Source organism: Canis lupus, chromosome 16 (genome assembly GCF_003254725.2).
Source record: "Canis lupus dingo isolate Sandy chromosome 16, ASM325472v2, whole genome shotgun sequence".
In the NCBI taxonomy this organism is placed as follows: domain Eukaryota; kingdom Metazoa; phylum Chordata; class Mammalia; order Carnivora; family Canidae; genus Canis; species Canis lupus.
The window spans coordinates 41,618,843-41,638,480 of NC_064258.1; the positions used below are offsets into that span (position 1 = coordinate 41,618,843).

Consider the following 19,638-nt stretch of genomic DNA (forward strand, 5'->3'; position numbering starts at 1 on the left):
AGGGGGCGGAGCACGCAGGGGGCGGAAGCGGGGGTGGCGGGGCGCCGGGCGGTCGGGCCGCCGCTCGGGCTGGTTTGCGCGTGGAGGCCGGGAAGGTAGAGCTGCGTGTGCCGCGCGGCTGCTTTCCTCGCTCTAGCTGCCGGCAAGCGGGGTGTTGACGCCCGTCGCCCAGGCCCCGGGGATCCCCCCGGCCGGGCTTCCTTGGAGGAGACGCGGCCCCCCCGGCACTTGGGACCCGGGCGTCTCGGACCGCTCGTCCTGTCGCTGGGGAACCGCGCGCGGGCCGGAGCAGCTGGCAGAAGCAGGCCGGAGCCTTCCGGGGCCTCGGGCGCGGGGACCCGTGGAGGATGAGCTGGCTCTTCCCGCTGACCAAGAGCGCCTCCTCCTCCGCAGCTGGGTCCCCCGCTGGCCTCACCAGCCTCCAGCAGCAGAAGCAGCGCCTCATAGAGTCCCTCCGGAATTCACACTCCAGGTGACTGGCCGGTCGCTGCCTCCCCGACAGGAGGACGAAGTAGGGCGGGAGGGTGGGCCGCGGCCATAGCCGCTCGGAGCTCCTCAGGCCCGCTGCCGCCGGCTGCCTCCTCTTGGCACACCTGGCTTCGTCTTGGGTCGCACGCTTGCTCTTCCATCCCTGACCCGCGGTCGGGACTTTGCCCCGGACCCTTCCTCCCTCCCTCGGGCCTCACCGCGGCTCCGCTCTTGCAGTTGTGACTTGCTCATCCCTCCTGACACATCAGTTCTGGCGGCTGTAATCTGCCTTGCGGTCTGTATCCAGTATGATCGGCCTCCTCCCCGGCCTTCTCCTTTGCCCACCTGATTGCCACATTACCAGGATTGTTAAAGTACTGCCCGTGGCTCAAAAGAACCGTAAAGAGTAACCTCCAGGTTTCACAAGAGTGTAAAAACGTTTGGGAAAAAGAAAGAAACTGTTGTAACATGCAAGAGGAGCCAGAGGTTTTATCAGTGGATTCTTTTTGGCTGGGAATGACATACTCAATCTTCTGAAGTCTTTAGGATCTACCCGGTTCCAGCAGCCTCCCCTCAATCTGGCCAACTACTAGTCTAGGGCTCCTCTCACTTTATTATTCTTATTCTCACACCCAGGAATTGCCTTTTATGTTCATCTTAATCTGTTGTCTTCCTATGAGGGTTTTTTTTTTTTTTAAGATTTTATTTATTTATGATAGAGAGAGAGAGAGGCAGAGACACAGGCAGAGGGAGAAGCAGGCTCCATGCAGGGAGCCCGATGCGGGACTCGATCCCGGGTCTCTAGGATCACATCCTGGGCCGAACGCAGACGCTAAACCCCTGAGCCACCCAGGGATTCCCCCTTCCCAGGAGTTTTTCATTTTCAGCAGATCAGGTTAGAAATATGTTGCAATTCAAATTATTTCAGCTGTTTTTTTTTTTTTTTCTGTAAACTTCAGCCCTTTATATTGCAAATATTATGGCCTCTAATGGTTTACAAAAATTTAAGACTACCTCCTTTTATGGAATATGCAAGTTTATTTACTTAACAGTGTCACGACATGTCTTTGTAAAGATACCAATATCAGTCAGCCCTCTTTTTTAAAAAGAGCATGCATTTAAAAAAACAACAAACAAACAAACAAACATATGAGACAATAAGGTTAATTCCTGTTCAAAGACTATTAGGGGCCACTTTATCTGTTACTCTAATAATTTTTCCTGGAGCAAGTAAGTTACAGTGTAGAATGGTTTAAAATTAAATACGTTGTTAAAAGAAAAATTCACTGCAAAGTTGTTACGGCCAGAACAAGTGGCTACTGCTGATTGAACTTCAGATGTTTCTTGATTCTTTGTCTCAATTCTGCTGGTCCAGAAGTTTCAAAAGCTGAAAATGTATGGTATTTAACAGAAGAGTGGCATGCTATTTGTTTTAATGGTGGCTTCCTTTCTGGAAAATTAAGTTCCCAGGGTTCTTCCAAGTCAGTCTTGCTCTTTCACCCCCCCCCCCCCCCCCGCCGCGAGTCAGTCTTATTCTAAATAGTGTTCTGTACTAACCTGTAGGAGCCGTTCTTACAAGATATGCTTATAAAATTAAAAAAAAAAAGAGATATGCTTATAAAATAAGTTGACTCATTTTGAAGAAGCATAACAAAAGTTTGTCTCCTTAGAAAGTATCAGCTTGGAAGATTGTTTCTAGTACTATATTGCCAAAATACTTTTTTAGAACCACACCTTTGGAATTAATTGCCTTTAAGGTTTTGGAATATATTCTGTTAAATATTCTCACTGCTGGCAAATTTTTATTCTTTGAGTTTGGAGTTGAATTTTTTAAATACAGCCTCTTGCTGCTAAGATTAGTAAATAAGGGTAGTGACTGATCTGAAATTTCTTGTGTGGTTTTTTTGGGGGGAGCTCCCAAATAAGGTGACATTCTAAAACAGTTGCTAATCTAAGAAATTCTGGAATTGGCTTAAGCTTTTAAGTTCTTTTATAAAAAATACTTGTAGTTTTGTTTTATTGAAATATTTCACATTTATAAACTATACTTGGATAATTTTGGAGACAATTAGGTGATGTACTTTCAGTTTTCAAGGAATTTACAATGCCAGAAAAAAAGTGTCATCCATCTGTTCTTGTTAAATCTGCCATTTGAACTCATGTCATACATTCTAAAACTAGCTGGTAAAAATGATCTATTTATGCAGTATATGACAATATGTTGCCTAAGTAGCCAAATTTCAGTACTATAATTATACTGAAAGATTGTTATGCAGTAAGACACTGTGGTTGGTGATTCTGAAGGTGCATTCTGCGAAAGTTGAAAGAATGTTTCAAGTGATATTTTGGTGAATAATAGAAAAACTTTCTAAGTTATGAATATCAATATCTTGTTGCATGCGGCCCACTTCCCTAATGTTTCATACTCTAATCCTTCAGATGTAAGATCAACTGCTCTTTCCTAGCAAAGGAAAGTATCCAACTTCTGACTTCCTCAGTAACCACATTCTCTCTTATACTTTCCAGCTCTTTTCTTCTTTTTTTAACTCCTTATGATAAAAAAAAATTGCATTGTAGGAAATCATCTGTTTGATTTCCTTCCTTAAATGAATTTAATCTCCTTTTTTAATTACCTTAAGAAATTCTTAACTCATCTTAGAGTGCATCCTAAAGGTGAGCTGAATTTTATGTGTATTTCCTCATGTTGATCTTACTGGTAAGGCAGGCAAAATGGGAAACTATCATAGATGACAAAAAAAATTTTTAACCAAAGCATAATAACATGTTTGTCTGCTATGAAAATGGAAACTGAAAGTTTTGTAGACTAGACTCAAATAATATATTCCACTTTCTGAATAATAGTCATCATAGTTTTCAGTTTACCACGAACAGTCCTGTCTTTATGGACAAGGGTAGAATTAGTTATGTTGTTTCTTCTACTTCCTTTCCTAAAGAAGCTCGCTTTGACGGACACTCTTGGTTTCCCACCCAAATCCAATTTTCCTGACTTCTTGAAAGAACACCAGTTTTTATCTGGGTTTCCAGTATGCAGGATCACATACTTCAGGGAAGCTGTGCTCTTTTAATTCCAGTAGGCAAATAGTGATAGTTTATACCAATCATTCACACTGCCAGTTGTGAAAGCAGGACTCTTGATCAATGGGAGTTGGAGGAGAAGTCAGCTGGGGAGCTGCTCAAAATATTTTCTGAGTAATGGATATGTTCAGAAGGAAATTCTTCTCTTATGTTTTGGATATTGTTAATTACGGAACATCTGGAACTGCTTGGATCATGAAAGACAGATGGAATGTCCGTGATAATATTGTGATACTGTATCAGCATTGGAACTTTTGGTGCCTCTGGACTTAGTCCTCCCCGCCCCCCAATATTTTATTTATTCATTTATGAGGGACAGAGACATAGGTAGAGGGAGAAATAGGCTCCTCGCGGGAACCTGATGTGGGACTCGTTCCTGGTACCCCAGGATCACGCCCTGAGCCAAAGGCAGATGCTTAACCACTGAGCCACCCAGGCGTCCCTGGATTTAATCCTTTTTAAGATTAGTAACCCCTCACTGTTTAAACCACTTTGAACCTGAGTTTTCAATTTCTTGCAATTGAAAATTTGCCAAGTGATACTAATCCCTGTATTTAAAGATTCTTCAGAAGTGAAGCTGTTAATTATTTCCCTGCATTGTACTACAATCAGAAAATACTAAGAACTGATGGTTTTATCAGTTAACCATTCTAGCTATCTTGGTTTCTTCTTTCTTAACAATATTTAAGTTAATTAGCTTCTTTTATTTCCTTAGCTCTAAAACTGTAACCTGGAACTGTGTTGGGAATGGTTATTGACTATGTGAATTTAAAGTTATACAAATAACAATCTTTATTACCTTTTACTTAGAGATATCAGCTCTCTCAGTAAAGAACTTCTACATTCATTTTAATAATTACATGGTAATTTTGGTGCTATTTTTATTTTATATTTAATAAGGAAATGTAATTTGGGGGTTTTTATGTTTGTCAGAATTGCTTTTTTTCATTCTATTACGATGACTATCTTAATGGAAGAGGCTCTGAACCAGAAGTTAGGAGACCTTGATGTAACATTAACTGCAGGGCAAACTTGGATGCTCACATAACCTTAATGACCTTAGGACCCCTGAAGTAAGAGGATTAATTGCCTGATCTCTTATTGCCCCACCCAACTGTGAAAGTCTGTTGCTTTCTCAGGTTCCTGGATGTAAGCACTCTCGTAAAGATAAAAGACAAAATGAATTTGAGCAATATATATGGAAGTAAGCAAAAATTATTGACCTTAGGAAAAACAGCATGACTTAGGTGAATGAAAGCTTTGTACACAACTGACCTGGATTCCAATTAGGCTGTAACACATGATAGCAATGTGATCTTTTGGCAAGTTACCTAACTTCCCTGAGCCTCCAGTTCCCATCTGTAAAATCAGAAATTGTGATTCCTATCGTGAAAGATTGTTAACATTTAAGTGACATATATGAGTATTTATTAGAGTACATGGCACATAGTAAGCATATGACAAATCAAATTTCTTCTTTCCACTGCAAAGAATCCATACACATGGAACCTTTGCCTCTTAACCTGCATGTTTCTTGCCAGCTTATTGTTTGTGAATCCCTCAGAAGTTCACCTACAGCTCATTTGCCTCTGGTAGGAATACTTCGGATTTGCCATTCAGTAAGCTCGTCCATTTCAGATAGTTTCCTCACAAATGAAATATACCTGTTTTGAGGGATTTAAGATATAATGCATGTAAGGAAACTTGTTATACTCAGTAAATGGCAGTTATTTTTTCTTAAAAATAATGGTGCTAATCTGCATAGTCTTTAAAAAATGTTTTTGGAGTTTTCTTTTGCTGACAGTCCCTGGATACCATCATTCGTTCTAATTGCCCCAAACCTTTAGCTTTATAACTTCCTTGAAGAGTCTGCTGCTGTGTAGTTATTTATTCTGTAGCTGTTAAGTTTAACCCTTTGCTCACAGTTAATAAAACTTCCTCCTCATGGGTTTCTGAGTAAGCGTAAATTCCATAGTTTTTTTCCTATAGATTTTATTGTTGGCTCAAAAGGACTCCTACACAAATTTGGTGACACAACAAATTTGTGATGAGAAGATATGTGTATGCATTTTAATTTGTTCAACATTACATTTTAAAATGTGGATCCATTGCTGGCATTTTAATTTGAGATTTTTCATTAAAATATCCAGATTTTCAACTTTGAAAAGAAATAAGACTTAATTTAGAGCAGTTTTAGGTTCACTACAAAATTAAGTAGCAGGTTTAATGATTTTCCATATAATCACTGCCCCCTCCAGCTTTTCTTTTAAAATAAAAAGATCTGGAAGATCCACATAGCATTTGCTTTGAGCTGAAGAATAGCTGCCTCATTTATGGGGCTTTCCTCTCTCTACTTTCCCAGTTTGTGGTTACTGCCTTTTGTGCTGCAAGCAATTGTATGTTATCTTTTTATAGGTATTTGAGGTTAAAACTTCTTTGTGGAAGGAAATCACCTTAACTTGTTGCAATAAAAAATCCTACAAGAATTTACTATGCCTTAGCCTATTGAAGCTATAGAAATCTACAAAATGTCAACACTATGACTCTATAAAGGGCATTGCACTCTTATTTTGAACTTTAAAATTGTGTATGTCAAGCAGTCCCATAATTAAGTGAATCTTAATTTGATGCACTAAATCATATAGTCCATTTATAACCCATGATTAAGTTACAATTGCAGAATATATGTCATAATAAATCATATTACCATTTAAGAAAATTTTTCCTAAAAAAAAAAAAAAAGAAAATTTTTCCTATGTAGATCATAACAGCTCAAGTACTGTCTATAGTTAGTTTTCCCCTCAGTACTATCAGTCCATACCTGCTTAAAAAAATTAACAACACAAGCAGTCATTTCTCCATTGCTGGTTGAACCCAGCCACATCTACTCTTCTCCTCATCCCCCTGAACTCCTAAGCTATCTGCTGTGTGCTACCTAAGTTAAAAAAATGATCATCCTGTTTCCACTCAGTCCATGAAGGTGGTGATATCAACAGACTTAAAAAAACAAAATTCATGTGAGTCCAATTTGAAGATCTAGTTGGTTTTATTTAACGACTCATGAATTGGTCAGCATCACATCTAGCAAGTGGAGAGAGGAGCTCCAAGGAGTTGTACAAAATGGAAGGTTTTTGTAGGAAAGAGAGTGGGGCAAGGAAGCTATTGACAAAAGGAAAGAACCGTTATAGGTAAAATCACCTTCTCTTAGGGGGAAGGGCAAAGAGTTTTATTATTACCTTCCTTTGAGGGAGATGAAGAGGGCCTATATGACAGATAGATTACTTCATTGGTGCTGATCAGGAATTTTCTGGAGGCTGAAACTGCAATTAGATTAGGTTTTAAGCCCAGGTTTAGTGACTTGGCATAAGAGCCTCCATTTGGGGTCTTTGGTTTTCTTTTTAACAATTACTCCCCTTTTGATCAAATTGTCACCTTAGAATTTGACCAAGAGATGTGGTCAAAATCTAAGGCATTAGCACCACTCTCAGCCATGGCTCTGAAGTTGTGGAGGTTTTTGTTGTTCCTTTTTATGACATCCATAGGTCATGACTTTTTTTGCTGGAAAGGATTTTTTAACCTGTTGATGATAGGCTTGAGAGCATAAGACATTAGAGACTTAGAGAGTCTCTTGGTCATACTAGCATGAGACACAGGATGAACAGAGGGTTGTATACCAATAGACATTGGTGTATCCCAGTGACTATCTTGTGTGTAGTGAGTTTGTTTTCCAAATAGGATATTGCAAATAGTCCCCAAGATCAAAAGCAGTACCTTAGGTCGGGGAAGCCCAGTAGTTTCAAGTCTGGAAATTTTAAGTTTAAGAATATCATCAGTTCTCTTGACCTTGTCTTATTGAAGGCGATAGAGATTATGATAATTCCAAGAAGTTTGAAAACTTTTCATGAAGGCTTTATATAATTTGTCCAGTGAAGTGGGTGTCTTGATCACTAACTGGATATTGTGGAGGGTATACCCTAACTGAAAAACATATTTTTCTTTTCTTTTCTTTTCTTTTCTTTTCTTTTCTTTTCTTTTCTTTTCTTTTCCTTTTCCTTTTCCTTTTCTTTTTCTTTCTTTTCTTTCTTTCTTTTTTTTTTTTTTTTTTTTTTTTGCCACAGAGAGGGCATTAGCCTTGCCACAGAAGAAGGATTCAACCCATTCAGAAAACATACATGCAATAACAAGAACATATTGATAACTGACACTAAGAGGGAGTTCCAGCAGATATTCAAAGGGTCCAGAGAGGGGAGATCTGAGGCCTCTTTGGACAAAAGTTATTTTCCAGGATTATGGACCTGACAGGTAGAAACCTCCCCACCAGTGCTGATTCGTAATTTTAGTCCTCTTAAATGCCCTACGGTGGGTAAAGGAATGCAAAAACCTGAGAAGTGGGGTTTTCCTGGGAGCTGAGAATTACCAAGCAGCCATCTTAGGGTTCCCATAGTCCAACTGTTCATTTATCTTACAGCTATTACTGACCCATCTTCATTTTTTTCTGATTCAGGAGCAGACTGTTGCCTTGTTACAGGGATATCAGGGTGACAAAGATCTGGCAGCGAGGGGCCAGTTTTTGCAGAAGCAAAATGAACTTCACACACATACAACACAATCTTACAATATAAGAAAGACACAGTATTACATCTTACTTGACAATGCTGCCCATGTAATTTAATATGTCAGATAAGTCTACTTAGTTTAACAAGTTTTTTGAAAGTGTTCCAGAGACACTTCTGGAAGAACTCCAAATTTTTTACAGGTCAAAAAGACTTCATTAGGAACTTGGTTTTGGGAACTTTGTAAAAAATAGCAAAAAAAAAAAAAAAAAATTTTAAGTTTGCTTAAATACGATTACAGATCATTATGAAACTTGATACTTGTAAAGATGCTTTCACAATCTGTTATCAAAAACAGACCCAAAGTCCAAAAAACCCCTTTGTTCTTTTAACAGTGAATATCAAATTCTACTTTTGTACCAGCTTACTTTCGGTATTAAAACTTACTCATTTTAATGTTAGCCCTGACCACTCATAAAATTCCATTCCAAAGATTCCTTTTTCATTATTTTATAAGTTTGTTATTTGTTTTTTACATTCAGATTTTGTCCTGTTCTTTAAACAACCAACCTTGCTTTAGGACAAAATTACTTTCTTTTCCCTCAACAAAAAAATGTATCTCCATTCCTTAGTTCTTCTCTGACCAAAAACACACGCTTGGGGATCTCTGGGTGGCTCAGCAGTTTGGCACCTGCCTTTGGCCCAGGGAGCGATCCTGAAGGTCCGGGATCGAGTCCCACGTCGGGCTCCCGGCATGGAGCCTGCTTCTCCCTCCTCCTGTGTCTCTGCCTCTCTCTCTCTCTCTCTATATATGTGTCTGTCATGAATAAATAAATTAATTAATTAAAAACAAAAACACACTCTTTGTTTACATATAAAGGTGTTTCTTTTATTTTTAGTAGCTGTAATAACAATTAGAATTTTTAACAGAAATCTTAATTTCTGGTGAAAACTAAGAAGGAATTGTGAACTGTCCTATCAGCATTTTTTAGATTAGCAAGTTATTAATACATTTCATAATTTCTAGAGGCATATGTTTTTTTTTCAGTTTTCCAGTGTAAAATTAGCAAATCTAAATATATGTATATAGTTTTTTTAAGATTTTATTTATTTATTCCTGAGAGACACAGAGAGAAGCAGAGACATAGGCAGAGGGAGAAGTAGGCTCCCCACAGGGAGCCCGATGTGGGACTGGATCCCTGGACCAGGAAGGATCATGCTCTGAGCCAAAGGCAGATGCTCAGTCACTGAGCTACCCAGGCGTCCCTCTAAATATCTTTTAGTTTCTTTGCAATAAACCAAAAGTAGATAAGCCTATGTTCAATAACAGCATTTTATCCTATCTGGAAATAACCTAAATATTCAATACATTTCCATCATTTGATTTAACAAGAGTCCTAAAATCCCAAGCTAAAGAGTTTTGGAAAAGTTTTTTTAAGCACACATACCATAAAATAGAATTGCTAAAAAGCTTATCTATAAATTCTTATCCCACTTAACATCTAAATCATTTGCTCCAACAATTATGTTTAGATTACCCACGAAACTTGATGAGACATTAGATAAAACCAACCATCATTCTAAGTTATTTTTACTGACAAATTATAACAAATTTAATTAAACTAATAAGTTTAGGTAGAATGAAATTTATCTGCATTATATTTAATGTTGGTAACTCTAAAGACATGCCTGTTTTAATTAAGCCAATGAATTTAAACTAGCTTTAATTTACTAGAAGATTATCCAGGTACTTGAAAAATATTTGGGTGTTTTATATTTCTGAGAATTTAATTTACATAAGCACTTAATTTTCCTTAAGCCAATTAAATAGATCTTTAAGCCAACTAAATTTACAAATAAACTTTAAAAATACCATCTGGAGGTAGAAAATACCACACATTTACTGTATATAAAGAAGCACACATAAAGATACAGATGTAGAGAGACCTCATAGCTTATGGCCTTAAATTGCTGCCATGAATTAGGTACAAAAACACAAAACTCAATAGTTGTAAAAGAAGCTACATCTAAGTTTTTCCTTATTTTTAATTTAAGGGCTAAATTTTAATATAATATGAAAGGTTGACCTCTTATACTTTAAAAAAAAATTTTTATTTGAGAATAGTTGACACACAGTGTTACATTAGTTTCAGGTCTACAACATGATTCAGCTTCTCTATACCTGGGCTTTGCTCACTGCAAGTGTAACTACCATGTGTCATAACACTTCTTATTACAGTATCATTGGTAATAGTCCCTATGCTATGCCTTTTATTTCAATGATTTAGTCATTCCATAACTGGAAGCCTGAATCTCCCACTCCCCTTCATGCATTTTACCCACTCTCCCACCCGCCTTCCATCTGGCAGCCATTATTTCTGTGTATTTAAAGGTCTGATTCTGCTTTTTGTATGTTAATTCATTTGTTTTCTTAGGTTCCACATGAGTGAAATCATATGGCGTTTATCTTTCTCAATCTGATTTACTTCATTTACCATAATACCCTCCTAGTCCATCCATGTTGTGTCAGTTGACAAGAGCTAATCCTTTCTTATGGTGGAGTAATATTTGATTGCATATGTTACCACATCTTCCTTATCCATTCGTCTATCAATGGACACTAGGTTGATTCCATATCTTGGCTACTGTAAATAATGCATCAATAAATGGGCGCATGTATCTTTTCAGATTAGGGTTTAATTTTCTTTAGATAAATTCCTAATAGTGGAATTATTGGATCAAATGGGATTCCTATTTTTACTTTTTTGGGAAACCTCCATACTCTTCCACAGTGGCTGTACCAAACTATTTTCCCACTAACAGTGGCTGAGTGTTCCTTTTTCTCCACATCCTCATAGTACTTGTTATTTCTTGTTGTTTTGATTTTGGCCCTTCTGACAGGTTTAAAGCTGTTTTTAATTCCTCAAAGAATTAAGTTGCCACCTAAATGGTAATCAGAGGACACCCATACCCATCCACCTATGTGTTTTTCCACCCTCTGGGTATATTTAGCTCAGGGAAGAAGTCTTTAAATTCTTCTCAGGCTCTGAATCTGCTTCAAACTTGGCCAAATTTCTGATCACAGAGTTAGTAAATCCTTTCAGATATTTTGTCAGGTCTCAGCCAGGCCATACAGTAAATATTTCTGGCAGTTTTAACCCCATGGACTCGAGCAGCATCCTCAAAGAGGGTGCAAAAGATATTATCTTTACAAGATCCAGTCACTCCCAAATTTAGCCAGGCACAACCTGCCTGTACCAGGTGGGCTGAAAGCCAAGCCAAATTCTCAGGACATAAGACAATCAAGAAGGCAGTAGTTATCTCTGGGAGATAATTAATAGTTCAATAATTATTAGTTCTAATTAGTAATTCTAGGTTGGTTTTAATAAGATTCGGAAAGGAAGGGAATATTTTTTTCCCCTGCATATTGGGCTCAGGAGGTAATTTATTTATAAAACCTTTTGAGAAAAACAAAAACAACAACAAAACAAACCTTTTGAAAATCCTCTGTGGGTTTAAATTATTTAACTATTGGCCTTTAATCCTGGAATGAAAGTACCTGTAGGGGATTGCCTGCAGCCTATGGTGGTCTTTATCTTAAAAGGTAACTACTAGTCTCTTCAGAGTCAAAAGGCCATTCAGACCTTTTGACAGGATTACTAGAAAGAATACTCAAAGGAGAGAGAACAGTAGGAATTAATGCAGTTTTATATGTTAGTCTCAGTCTTTGTTTTAGATACTGTTCTTTTTCATTGGCCTTTTGCAGTGAATCAATGAAACTCTGGAATTTTGAAACCTTTTGGTGGCTTCTGCATACCAATTAAAATAGGTATTCCATTCTGTTTAAGAATCTTTGCTTTCAAGTACACTTCCTTAATTATTTCTCTAATTGGAGCATTTATCATAATGGCCATTGTAATCCTAGGTTGGTTTTAGTAAGATCTTGTCATTTAACTTAATGTTTGCAACTTATGAGACTACAGAAGTTTATGTTTTTAGACATGAGGTAATAAGTACGTCAGAAGGCAGCCTGCTCAACTCTGGATATGAAAGATTCCCCCACATTTTTTTTTAGCTAGGCCTCTGGGTTTCTCAGAATCAAACTAATACCTAGAGGGACATGTGATGGAGTTGGGAATTGTGACGTGTTTTGCAGTGTACCTCATTGCGCAGAAATTATCTTGGTGGGTGACCTAGTGTCAATATAACGCATTAATGCAACCAACTTATTCTATCACAGAAATTTTCTAAAGGTGGCAGGTGCCCTAATAGCCTTTGAATTTAAATGCTTGACCCATGCCCACCAGTGTTTGCAGCCTTATTTCTGGCATCCGAGACTCCCATTATCAATTAGCCCTTACTTAAAATAATACCACAGGCCTCATACTGGACCGAATCCAGCTCAGATCAGACCCAGCCTGTTCTTAAGGCAGACCCAGTCCAGTTCTAGCCAGTGGCCACCAACAGTTCCCAGCACAGGCTGACCAGCAGACTCTAGTGAATGGAGACAATGGACTGGAAATGGGGAAGGTACTAAACCAGTAAATACCAGTCAATGAGGACTCCAACTACAATTGGAGAAGGGATTCCAATGTGGAATTATAGACTGAACCAAGGGCTAAGGATTGGAGCTCTGTTAGAGTCTCTTGTCTGTGTAGACTGACTCATTAACCCTGGACTGCAAAGCCAATTAGACCCAAGCTCAAATGCAAAGAGGGTGGAGCTCAAACCCAGAGGAGCTCACCAACAGTCCTTGGAAATGTATGACAAGACAGTGAATTTGAAAGGTTCACAGAGTGCTGCACCTATGTTTCTCTTTATCCCTGAAGGCCTTTTAGAAGTTCACTTCAGATCCTGCTGCTTCCACAAAACCTGTTAAAAAAAAAAAAAAAAAAAAACAAAAAACAAATTTTGAGGATGTAGATGGCTTCATTAAATGATTCATGAATTGGGCAGCATCCCATCTAGGGAGCAAGGGAGCTCCCAGTAGTTGTGCAAAACCGGAGGATTTTATAGGAAGGATGATGGAGCAAAGAAATTGTTAGCAAAATTTAGAAAAGGATTGTACCAGGGTCACTTTTCCCTAAGGGTAAAGGGTAGGGAGTCTAATTAATTAGGTGGGTTATCTCATCTTGGGGGCTATGGAAAAGGCCCATGTGACAGATCACCCCATTTAGTGCTGTGTAGAAAATTCCTGACTGGTTAAGACTACATTTCTAAGGAGGTTGCAGTTAGGTTAGGTATTAATCCCCACCATGGTGACTTGGCCTAAGTGTCTCAATTTTGGACCTCTGCTTTTCTTTTTAACAAGCCAGTGAGGTTGTGAAATTTTTAATGGCAAAGGATATGTAGACTTTTTAGGGACCCGGTGTTATTTCATATCTGAAGTTCTTCCAATGGTGTTTTTTCTGTCTAGAATGTATAATTGGTTTTGCTGATTCTCTTTCCTGCATGTTAACTCTTACTTGATTTTTAAATGTAGTTTAGATATTTTATTTCCCTGAAGACCCCACCCCCCCCACCCTTGTTTAAGTTGGGTGCTCTCTTCTGTGTTCCTGTAGGCCTTTGCACATCTGTTTCATTATCCTGTGTTCCACACAACGGTAGGCAAAGAATACTGTTAAAGAACGCGGTCCATGTCAAACAGATTGAGAAAACAAAAATCAAATGCTTTAGAATTTCTCAAAGCCTTTAATATGCTAAAAATGCATCTGTATTCTCCAAGAAAAGAATATATAGTATGAAACATTTTCCAAACAGAGTATTGAACCATATATTTGAGCTATTTATTTTAAATTTCCTGTTTCTTAATTTTTCATTTTCATATCAATGTTCATTTCTGCTTGAAATTCTTTGTTGACTTGTTGGTGGATATTTAACTCTGTTTATGATAGCCTGCCTCTGGTGATGAATGAAAAAAAATGCTTTGCTCCAATATGGGACAAGCTGATAGCTGTCTTCTGGAAACAGGCTGCACGGAAGCCTTCCTAAGGCACTGCTACTTTTGAGTACAGTTCTTATGGGTACAAATATTAGTGCTATCTGTTGGTTGGAACAAGCAGGGAAAAGAGAAGATTGCTACCTGCTGTTGCACATGTCTTCCCATTCCTTACCCTGAGAAATGCTTCTGCGTGGCCCTCTACACTCTTGATATGCATTGACTTCCTTCAAGGGCTTGGAGGACCTTTAAACAACTCCTACTTTACATTGATCTTATGTTTTGGGTTGTCATTAGTTCCTGTATTTGGTTTCTTTTTCTTGTTTCTTTATTTATCATTCTTTTCCTTAAATCTAATCCATTTTTTTAATATCTTAGAAATTCCTCAGAACTTCTTGTCTGCTTACTCTTTGCTTCTCAGCACTGTTACAGATTTGGTTGTTTAGACTTTTGTAATACTTCCTGGAGATTTAGTTGGGAAAGGGAAGTTGTCTTATCTTGATCTGCCATCTTTATCAAAGCATTCGAATCCCTTATTTGCTAGGTTTAGCTATAAACATTCCTCCATTTACCCAACACTGGAAAAAGCATGCTCTCAGTATCTTGATCTTTTTTAGTCACTTGATATTTTTTCTTCATCCTGTGTCCCTCTTCAGAGACCACACATTTCTGTATTTTCTTTAAGATGGTAGCTGTACAATTGAACAAAGTCTTTCTTATGAAATACAAGTTTACACAAAATGTAATAACATCAGAGATAAATGATTCTACAAAAGGAGTCTTTTAACCATAACCAGTACCTCTATTGCATCTCAAGGTCTGTTTGTTTATAGTTTCAAGGACCATGGAAGAAATGAAAATGCCAATTAATCACACATTCTAACACAGAATTTTCAGCTTTCTTTAATTCCAAACCAATTTAGAGTTGATGAGGCAAAACCATAGTAATCCACTTCTCAGAGAAACTGGAACATAATAGTATTAATGGAAGATCATTCAAATTTGCTCTTATAGTGTGATTACAGTATTACTTTAAAATATGTGTGTGTACTTAACATCCAAAATACTGCTACCTGTCAGCTCAAAGATAAGGATGCAAAAATTTTTATCAAAGTGTAATTTGTAATAGTAAAAATTGGAAATAATCTCAGTAATTAATAGAGGATAGGTGAAACAATATAGTAAAACATTATTTATAACCATTTTAAAAAGATAATTTAAAATAGCATTTACTGATTCAGAAAAGAGCAAGTTACAAAATTGTGTAGACATACAATTGTATTTTGTTTTACATAAAGGTATAAATATAGAAAGATTACGTTATATACCAATGTGTTAGAGGTTATCTTGGCTATACGACTTCCTGAGTGATTTTTATATTCTCTTTGCTTGTTATCCCCCATGGCCACCAATGGGAATGAATCATTTTTAGAGAAGTTTGTTTATTTATTTATGGTGGGAGAGCAGAGGGAGAGAGAATCTCCAGCAGAGCCCAATGTAGGGCTTGATCCCTTAACCCTAGGATCATGACCTGAGCCAAAATCGAGTCAGATGTTTACCTGAGCTACCCAGGCACCCCTAGAATAAGTTTTTAAAAAGTTATTTAAAGGTGGCTCGGTGGTTGAACATCTGTCTTTGGCTCAGGTCATGATCCCGGGGTTCTGGGATTGAGTCCCACATCGGGCTCCCCATTGGGAGCCTGCTTCTTTCTCTCCCTCTGTCTCTGCCTCTCTCTGTCCTGCCTCTCTCTGTCTCTCTCATGAATAAATAAAATCTTTTATTTATTTTTTATCGTTTTTAAGATTTTATTTTATTTATTTATTTATTTATTTATTTATTTATTTATTTATTTAATAAATAAGACACGGAGAGGCAGAGAGGCAGAGACACAGGGAGGGGGAGAAACAGGCTCCATGCAGGGAGCCCAATGTGGGACTTGATCCCGGGTCCCCAGGATCATGTCCTGGGCCGAAGGTGGCGCTAAACTGAGCATCCCTAAATAAAATCTTTTTTAAAAAGTTATTTAAAATAGCAAAAAATTTGAAATCACATTTGTGAATATTCAGGGGATGGTTCTAGTTTTAATTAAGTAAACAGATATCTGCCATTTTGTCTAATGCAGCTAGTGTAGAGGAGGAAAACATTTTCCTCAACCCTCTTAAGATCCCTGGTGGGCCTGAAAATTAAACTGACAGATTAACAGGAGGAAAGACCTACAAACTTATTTAATGTAAGTTTAAATGAGATGGATGACTTAATAAGGAAGGAAAACCCCAGAGAAATAGTTAGACCTGAGTTTTTTAATGCTGGGTTTTATCAAAAGTGTACAGAATTCTAAGAAGTGCGCAGTCATGGAGGAATACAATGGGTAAAGGAATGTGAGGTGATTGTAGTCAAGGAGGGGGTAGGCAGCTTAGCAAGGCTTGTTACTATTCTTAGTGTCCCTCTGTCTTTTGAGGTGGAGGATGCTACTTTCCTCTTGGTATGAGGAGAGCATATTTCACATGAGGATTTCATGATCAGTTTCAGGGAAAGAGTAAGAGGTGAGAAGAAGGTAACCTTCCTGCTTCTCCTCTTAAACTCCTTCAGCTGAAAATATTCAAGATGCTGAAGTGCCATATTTTGCAGTGGCATGTCCTGAAGTCCAGCAATTGCCATGAACAACTTGTATTGGAATTTGTTAATGATGGTACACCTCTCACTAATATTATAAGAATTGCTTTCATTTATTTATTATACTTCATTTGTGAAGGAAACTTGTCAAAACTTAATAAATGTCAACACTCTAATTGTGGAGACAAGGAAAGCACTTCTAACCAATGGCTTAAGTAAAAATTATTTTAGTCAAATTCACTTTAATTTGTTTTATATAAAAATACACTGAAAAACTGAGTTAAAACTTTGGTACTACAGATTTAGAAAGGCTCCAACTTCGATGCATGTTCAAAATACATATTTGATAATAGCTAATTCTTTATTGAACAATTGAACATGTATTGAACAATTATGGTATTTTGTGAAGGTATTATCTGATTTAATCTAACAACTGACATTCCTATTTTCCATTTGAGAGACAAGGCTTAGGTTAAGTAGTTTTTTGGGTTGTTTTTTTTTTTAAGATTTTTTATTTATTCATGAGAGAGAGAGAGAGAGATGCAGAGACACAGAGACACAGACAGAGGGAGAAGCAAGCTAAAGGCGGTGCTAAACCGCTGAGCGACCTGGGTTGTCCCTTAGGTTAAGTAGTTGGCATATGATCACATAAGTAATAGTTAGAGGGAGAGTTGAACCCAGGAAACCTAATTAGGAGGTCATACTTTTAATCATGAATATGTTCTGCTTAGCTTAGAACTGATGGATGCTTTTGTGACCAGTATTGCCTTGAAGCAGTTACATCATAGAGTCCTAAAAATAATATAAAAGAATAGAAAACTTAAGCCATTGAATTGATTATATGGTGTTCCTACAACTGAGCAGGTTGTTAGTATTCTAGTCCAAAACTAAACCCCAAAGAGAAACTTCTATAAAACTATGGAAGTCCTAATATTGAATATATTTTTGAGTCTGTTCTCAGCTGTTTCTTCATCTCAATCCTAACCCTATTCCATGGGATGTCAATACGGAGCATTAGTTGAAGCAACCAAAAGAACAAAAAATTATGTAAACCCTAGATCTTCCAAAGGTATGCATGCTTAAAAAAGCTTCATGTCTTTTTGAATATTAAGGTTCTTCTCAACCTTAACTCATTAATACTACTTAACATTTTTCTCTTTGGAAATATTGTGAATATTCGTTAGAATTTGGAGTGAGTCCCCCAAAGATTTGGCTGCTAGATTATAATTGTAGTAATGTATCCCTGCAATTAACAATAAACTAAATTAGACTCTAAATATAGAATGTTAAAGTATAAGGAAATTATATTAGTTGGCTTATATTCAGCTGCTACTAGCAAAGACTCCCAAAATTCTGACTTAAACAAGATAGAATTTTTTTTTTTTCTCTCACAAAAAAGAAATTCGGTTTGACAATTCCATAGTCATTGAAGACCCAAACTACTTCTTTCTTTCTGCTTAGCTCTCCCTTGTGTATGACTTCCATTTTCAGGGTCACTCGTGGCCCAGGATGGCTTGTTAGAAGTGTGGCTATCAGGTAGAGGCAGGAGGGGCAAATGGACTCTTTTAGATGTTTTCATGGTAATTCTATCCTACAACCTCTCTGTATCTATCTTATTGGCTAAAACTTAAGTTTGTAAGAACAGCTAGCTGCAAAGGCTAGGACATTGCTATTCAGAGTAAAATCAGACTTTTCTTGCTTAGAGAGAAAGGGAGGTTACTTGTTTTTGGAGAGCAGCCAGCAGTCTGTCATAAGACTATAGGAGACATCTCATCCAGGCTTTTAAGTTTAAGCTATTAAGACCCAGACTTCCCGAGCTGTCTATATAGCTGGGTATGGCAGAATTATAGTCAGAACCCAGATTTCTTGCTGACTTGTATTAACCAGAGGGATCACAATTACATCTACTAATGATGAATTAAAGTGATAATAAATCAGTCTAGCATTAGTATGAGAGTTTTTCTTTGCCACTTTACCTCAGCATCTGTCCCCATTCTACTATACCCTACACACACACACACTTGGATATCTCAGAATATTATTGCCTGCTTATTTGATAAATCTATGATCATTTTTCCCTCAAGATACAAGTTATATGGCTAGATTCAGTGATTAAAATTAATAGTTTTAGTAGGGTCTAAAAACATTTGGTGTTCTTTTTAACATTAATGGTTTTATACCTTCAGGTGAATTTTTCTCTCAAATTTTCTCCTACAGTATAGCTGAAATACAGAAAGATGTGGAATACAGATTGCCATTCACCGTAAACAACCTGACAATTAACATTAATATGTGAGTAGAATTGTATCCTGTATTTTTATGTATTAGTACTTTTAAAAATCTTTTCCTATTTTCTTAGTTATTAGAAGTAAATGGTTTAAAGTGAACTTATTTAAAATATTCCTTTTCTAGAAACAATAACTTACTAAAGTCACACAGTTTTGTGAAACAAATTTTTAAAGACATTGTAAAGTATATTGTTGTAAGAAAGAAACTATTCAAGAAGAAGTGCACTAAAAAGATGTAATAATAATAATACTGTCATTGTTTTTATTGATATGCACTAAAATCTTAGCCGGAGGTAGACTGAAAGAGAAAATCTACAAATGATGAGAAACAATCAAAGAAGTTGCATATGGAAAACTGTTAGACATATATCCACCTCTATATTAGAAACAAGTGAAAATATTCTAGTCTTCAGCAACAGATAGACTATGTCAACCAGAAAGTTCAAGGCTGAATTTGGTCTACTATTTAAAGAAAAATAATTCAGTTAAAAATTACAGTCATGAGGTTATTTAAGAGGAAAGATGGGACAAAATGATTGCTAAAGTACTCATTTAACTGGAAGTATAATTATTAATCTTTAGTATGAAAGTATTTAAAGTTATTGCCTCAGATTGCAGGAGGTGGCTGGGTGCTAGAGTAGGTGTTTGGTTGAGGTAAGAAGCACCTAACTTGAAGATAGGA

At 37.2% G+C, this 19,638-nt stretch overlaps 1 protein-coding gene across 8 annotated transcripts in view; it reads left to right on the top strand.

Moving 5' to 3' along the window:
* The window catches only part of VPS37A (VPS37A subunit of ESCRT-I), a 68,892-nt gene that overhangs the window by 319 nt on the left and 48,935 nt on the right, over nucleotides 1-19,638 (top strand). For 4 of the 8 annotated variants that reach the window (XR_007402736.1, XM_049095077.1, XM_025470961.3 and 1 more), the window contains exons 1-2: nucleotides 16-472; nucleotides 18,886-18,960. Coding sequence is in view for 4 of the 8 variants with exons in the window: in XM_049095077.1 (XP_048951034.1) it covers nucleotides 348-472; nucleotides 18,886-18,960 (200 nt within the window). In the remaining 4 variants the exon portion in view is untranslated. Of the gene's footprint in view, nucleotides 1-14; nucleotides 473-16,462; nucleotides 16,599-17,629; nucleotides 17,738-18,885; nucleotides 18,961-19,638 lie in introns of those variants that run through there. The other 4 variants (XM_025470990.3, XM_025471041.3, XM_049095079.1 and 1 more) reach the window with 4 other exon arrangements.